Source organism: Gopherus evgoodei, chromosome 2, assembly GCF_007399415.2.
Source record: "Gopherus evgoodei ecotype Sinaloan lineage chromosome 2, rGopEvg1_v1.p, whole genome shotgun sequence".
NCBI lineage: Eukaryota > Metazoa > Chordata > Testudines > Testudinidae > Gopherus > Gopherus evgoodei.
The window spans coordinates 81,296,298-81,302,297 of NC_044323.1; the positions used below are offsets into that span (position 1 = coordinate 81,296,298).

At 41.7% G+C, this 6,000-nt stretch overlaps 1 protein-coding gene across 8 annotated transcripts in view; it reads left to right on the top strand.

Annotated features, from left to right (window-relative positions):
• FYCO1 (FYVE and coiled-coil domain containing 1) overlaps nt 1–5,431 on the top strand; it is a 90,141-nt gene extending 84,710 nt beyond the window's left edge. For all 8 annotated transcript variants that reach the window (XM_030551145.1, XM_030551149.1, XM_030551146.1 and 5 more), the window contains 3 exons: nt 2,226–2,436; nt 4,528–4,637; nt 5,052–5,431. In XM_030551145.1, coding sequence (XP_030407005.1) covers nt 2,226–2,436; nt 4,528–4,637; nt 5,052–5,127 — 397 coding nt within the window. In that variant the 3' untranslated portion in view covers nt 5,128–5,431. The remainder of the gene's footprint in view (nt 1–2,225; nt 2,437–4,527; nt 4,638–5,051) is intronic.
• Nucleotides 5,432–6,000: the final 569 nt, after the last annotated feature.

Consider the following 6,000-nt stretch of genomic DNA (forward strand, 5'->3'; position numbering starts at 1 on the left):
AAATCTTCAAAAGAGCCCCAACCCAGCCTGCACTTGTGTGCCCACAACCCCCTGCACACCACGACTCGAGTGCTAACATTTCCATGCAGAGGCAGGGCCAGTGCAACCATTTAGGCAAACTAGGCGACCGCCTAGGGCACCTAGTGGTTGGGGGCGCCTAAAAGCCCCTCAGGCGAGGAGGTGGAGTGGAGGTGAGCTGAGTGGGAGGGCACGCGGGGAGGGCGGCACGCGGGGAGGGCTCCCCGCCCCAGCTTACCTTCACTCTGCCTCCTCCGCTGAGCACACAGCCCAGCTCTAAGTCTCCTCCAATCAGCGCCGCAAGCCTGGGCAGGGAGGAGAATTAGAGCAGCGCTGACGTGCTCAGTGGAGGAGGCGGAGCCGAGGTGAGCTGGAGCGGGCTACTCAGGCAGGCTTAGTTTCCGTAGGAGGTCTCCCCAGGCAGGGTTAGCTGCCGGGGAAGGGGGGAAGTCTCCCGAGGCAGGGTTAGCTGTCGGGGGAGGGGGGTGGGAAGTCTCCCCAGGTAGGGTTAGTTGCCATGGGGGGACGGGAGGGAGAGGGGTTAGCTGTCGCGGGGGGGGCGGTAGCTGCTGCGAGGGAGGGGGGCTCCCCACCTGGGGGGCTGAGTTAGCTGCCATGGGGGGGACGGGGTTAGCTGGTGGGGGGTGCAAGGTGGAAGTTTCGCCTAGGGCGTAAAACTTCCTTGCACTGGCCCTGCGCAGAGGCAATAGAGTGTGTCACTTGCACAATAGCTAATAGAATTGAAGTGCACAAACCCCAACATTCTTATCCCTGCCTGTGGATGCCCCTTTTTGAAAATTTGGCTCAGCTGTGAGAAAGGTTTATACTTTGACTACAAAAGGTGATTTGGTCTGTGCTGGGATTTTGTTGTGGTCTTTCTGAGAGCCCAAGCAATGGCAGCTGTAACAAAATACACACTCAAGCAACAAATTGAGGGGTGGAGGAAAGAAATGTCATGAGCTACTTAAACTCTGTCAGGCAACCCTTAAGTTTAGTAGTTGTTTCACCTTAGGTAAAAACTAACATTATGAATAAAGCTAAACATTTCTCCTTGGCCTGGGAACAGTAGTTATCATTAAAACTCAGCATTTGCCAATGGATGGCTGAGATACCACAATGATCCCCATACTTGGAGTTGGAAATAACTATGGGTATCTGCTGGCACGTGCTGATTTTTGATGGCAGACAATGAATGTATTACAGTGATATATTGTCATAATACCAGAGATCACGGTTAGCTCTTTGCTTAGATGATTTCTCTTGATTCTAAATAATGATATATCAAACCAGCTCCAATGGAGATACTGTGGGCTTGATCCTCCTCAGCTGGTTAATTGGTGAAGCGTCATTGAAGACCATGAGCTGAGGATCTAATTATATAGATGTGAAATATATCAGTATAGAGAGGCAGTCTGACAAAACGTTAAAGGGCTGAACCTCCCAAGGTCCTGAAGAGAATTCAGTTTTAATCTTAGGTTCCTAAAGTTGGTACTTAGGTAGTTTGCTTGTTCACTGACAGTGTGAGCTCCAGGGTTAATTACCCCAAAAGCCCCAGGACAGAGCACAATGTGACATTTAGTAGAATGGCTGCTCATGTTCACTTGCTCTGTAAATCTCCCTAAACATCCATTTCTCGGTATGAACAACGTTAGTATGGTAAGTGACGTTGGCTTACATATAACGGAGACAGCAGAGGGCAGCAGTCTTTTTCGTGACGTCTTTTATTACAAACATTAAGTCATATACTTGCTGATCAAGAGAAACAACAGTGTTAAGTGAGACTGAAATCGCGTATCTGTACCACACTCAATATTACTTCTTTTTAACTACACTGGAATAAATGAATGAGTGCATCTGACGAAGTGGGTATTCACCCACGAAAGCTCATGCTCCAATACGTCTCTTAGTCTACAAGGTGCCACAGGACTCTCTGCTGCTTTTACAGATCCAGACTAACGTGGCTACCCCTCTGATACTTGAATGGGTGAAGTTGCTGAATGCCAGCAGCAATAGAAAGCACTAGGCTGTGATCAACTGGTCCTTGCTTTCATCCAAAGCTGTATAGATGCATCTTCTAGACATGCCCCAAAGTCACTGAGGAGCCTGCAGGAAGTAGGTCAGGCAAAGGAAAATAAAATATCAGTGCCCACTGTTCAGATGTCTTCACAATCTAATTTGATCCTCTCTGATGGTTGTTTGTCTTTCAGGATAAAATTACCCCTTACAGTTGAAGAAATTTTAAATTTTGGGGAAGACAACAGGGAGCTGTTCATTAAGTCCAGCACCTACAGCATCATCCCTATCACCGTGACAGAGACTGGCCTTACAATCAGCTGGGTGTTTTCATCAGACCCAAAGAGCATAGCATTCAGCGTTGTCTACCAAGAATCAGAAGAAGCAACACTGGATCAGTGCAAAGTAAGGCAGTTATTTCAGAGTGGGATTTTTTCCTCACTGAGCTACCTCAGGAATTGCATTTCACCACATGAGGTGAATGAGTTTGTCTGGCGGAACTAGCAAACTTACTTATCATGACCCCAACAAATGTCACTGGAAGTTGCATCGCTGTAGTAACAAATATGAAAGTGTCAAAATGTCTCATCAGGAGAAGTGTTCCTTGTCCAAAGTCCATCGCACTGTTGCGGTGGGAAGAAGTACCCCTTTCATTATTTAGTGTTGCCTGGGGAAATAGGGTGACATTGCACTGACTGGCACTTGAGCATTCAGTGTTTGTATTTAAAGTTAAATCACTATCACTAAGCTAAACAATCGGCTCCTTCAGCTTCCACCTGAAAAATCTGTGTAGTGTTTAGGTTTTTTTCTTACATTTAATGCAAAAGATAAATATTATTTGTAAATAGCATAGGGCTCGATCCGGCAGGACTCTTAAACACAGGCCATCCCTTGAAAGATGAAGTAGTCAGTGGGACTACTCACAGATTTCAGTGCTTTGCTGGATAGTACCCAAAGAGCTCAACCTTTTTTAGAATCAGTGTAGAAAGCCCCACACTACATTCCTGATTCACACTGCGTGTGACTTTTATAGGAAAAAAAGGGTGGTGTTAATCTTTGTTAAGCTAACTTATGTTAACTAACCTGTGTGGAAATTGTAGTGAAAACAAAGCAGTTGTAATTTTAACCCATGATGCTGGGGAGACCTAATGTTTCCCATGACCAGCTAACACTGATTAAGGCCATGTCTATATGTACAGCACTGCAGGAGTGCAGCTGCACCAATATAGCTGTGCCGCTGCAGCACATCTGGTGAAGACACTCTATGCTGATGGGAGAGAGCTCCCTCCACACCAAGTTACCAGAATTTTTTCAATTCAGTTATATGTACAAGTCCATCTTCCTTTACATGGTGAGAGGGATAAATGGAATATCTCAGCAGTTTCCTGCTTGAAGAGTTAAATTTCTCCTGATGATTGATTGAAGTACGACAGTAACTAGTTTGAGATATTAGGCTTCCCATAGTATCACCTACAGAAATGGTCTCCCTTTTCAGTAGCATGGCAACTGCCAGCAAAAGGCTCAGAAATGCCAACTTTTCTTAGGAAAACCTTCCATTTTAAAAATATTTTGATGGGGGATTTTTGCCCTTTTTTTTTTTTAATTCCGTGTGTTCCACTGAGCAAAAACAGTGAGCATTTTTTGGATAAAATATGAATAAAACATTCATTTGATGCTGTATTAAATGTGCAGTAATTTAAAAGGCCAAATTAAACTAGACACCATTGGAACTAATTTAGTACCCGCACAATGTTGGTTTCACAAATCCACACATGGGAGCTTTGAATTGAGTAGAGGGACGTCAGGTCAGATCAGGCCTAGCTGTGTCTTGCTTAATGGGAATAAGTGTCTAACCCCTCTCCACACATGTAATGGACCTGTTTCTCCTCTCTAATCAGTGCAGATTGGAAGCATGAAAGTCAAGGGACTAGACTGGTGTAAACCTGTTCTATAGGAGAGGAGACTCAGGCCAAAGCTGTTTATGTGGCTTGACTGTTCTTTTTAGGTGTTTTGTTTTTAATGATAGAAATATTAATGAGTAGCACATATGTATCTTTGAAATGTTTTATAAATATTAAATATTCAGTGAAAGCTTATCACCCAGGGTATGTCTACACTGCACACACACTATTTTTAGCCGTGAGATGTCCCACTGCCTCCCCATTCCCAGATTCTTTCACTGCTGTATGTACATTTCAGCGTGGACAGCCTGCTTTTCACCACAATGTGTAGCTACATGTACCTTACGCACCACCACCGTCACTGGTGTGCATTCCTCCACGTGTAGATGTCAGAAGAAGGTTGTCACAGGGAGACAGTTGAAATATGACCTGACATTCACTCACAACAATAGATAATGCAAACCAAGAGAAATACATACACATAAGGAGGCCCTCTTGTTGCCCCCTAAGAAGGTATAAATCCAAATATCTCTTCCAAACCTAGAGTCAAGGTGGAGATTTGAAACCAAGTTCTGTTTTCATTTTTCAATTCCAGATACTCATTCCTATGACCCGCTGCAACTCTCATAAGGAAACTATCAGAGGGCAGGTGAAAGTGAGAAACTGTGGTATCTACATACTAATATTTGACAACACCTTCTCTAGGTAGGTTGAGTCAATGTAGAGATTGAAATAAGCAGTGTTTCATCACTTGTAGACTTTAATAGAATGATTAAGAAAAAGAGGTCAAAAATTGGTTCAGTGGCCTGAGTTTCAGATTTTATTAAAAATAGTTTCCTGTGATTCTGTAACATTGTTCCATCCTTTGATACTCTTGATTGCTGAGACAATAAATAACAGGAACTTACCACATGATTATTTTCAGCCAGTTCAGAATCAGGATTGTCTTCTTGTAGTTTGTGCACCTACTGCATCCAGTCCTGCAGTCCTAACTCACGCAAACCTTCTTGAAGTCGAATGGATGATTTGCCTGAGTAAAGACTGCAGGGTTTGACCAGCTATTATGATCTTACTTTTACTTGAGTTAGACTAACATAATCTTCTGTTTGTTTTGTACAGGTTTATCTCGAAAAAAGTATTTTATCACTTGACTGTTGAACAACCTGTGATCTATGATGGAAGTGATTTTCCATAGCCTTGAATATATGGTGTCCTTTTTTAATTATATTTTTAAGAAACACTATTATTTATGTGTATGTAAGCTCTAAAAATATCATTGTTTGAACACCTCCTTAAGCTATGCAGTAGTTACAAAATAAAGCACTTACAGTGTATTTACACAAAAGAAAAGCCCTTCACAGGAACACTAATGGCTCACTACTGTGTAGAGATTGCTCAAAAGCCATGTTGTTCAGTAGAATTGGTCAAAAAAATGTTCTTCAACCTTTTTTCAATGAAAATTTGGTTTTTGACAAAATTAAAATTTTGGATGTTTTTATCAAAAAAAATAGTTGGCTGAAAAACATTATTTTCTTGAAAAGCCTATATTTTTTATTGGAAAATTTTGATTAAAATAAAAGTAAAAAAATTGAAGTTTTCTGTTGGGGAAAAAACATTTTCTGACCAGCTCATAATTATAAAAAAACGCAACTATGCAATACTCTAGACATTACAGCTATGTATTATTAAAGGATCATTCTTATCTTTTTTTAGACATATAAGCAAGAAATATACTTTTTAGATATTCAGTTTTGGTTTAAAATGTCTAACTGGGTTTTAAAAAACACTGACATTTAATGTCTATGACAAAAAAAAATGCTGCAACAGTTCTAAAATTAAGATTATTTCTTCCACTCTTGATCGCTCTTCTCTATAAGTAGATCCACTGAAATCAATGGAAGCTCTTGCAGAGTCATGTATCTCTCTAAGTAATTTACAGTGGCAGAATCTGGTATATAATTGGCAGAAAAAACCAGCAGTTCTCGTGTGAGACATTAAAGAAAGGGAAAGGGGCATGTTTCTTTTTTCTGCTTTGGCTCTTTTAAACCACAGTGATCACACAAAAATA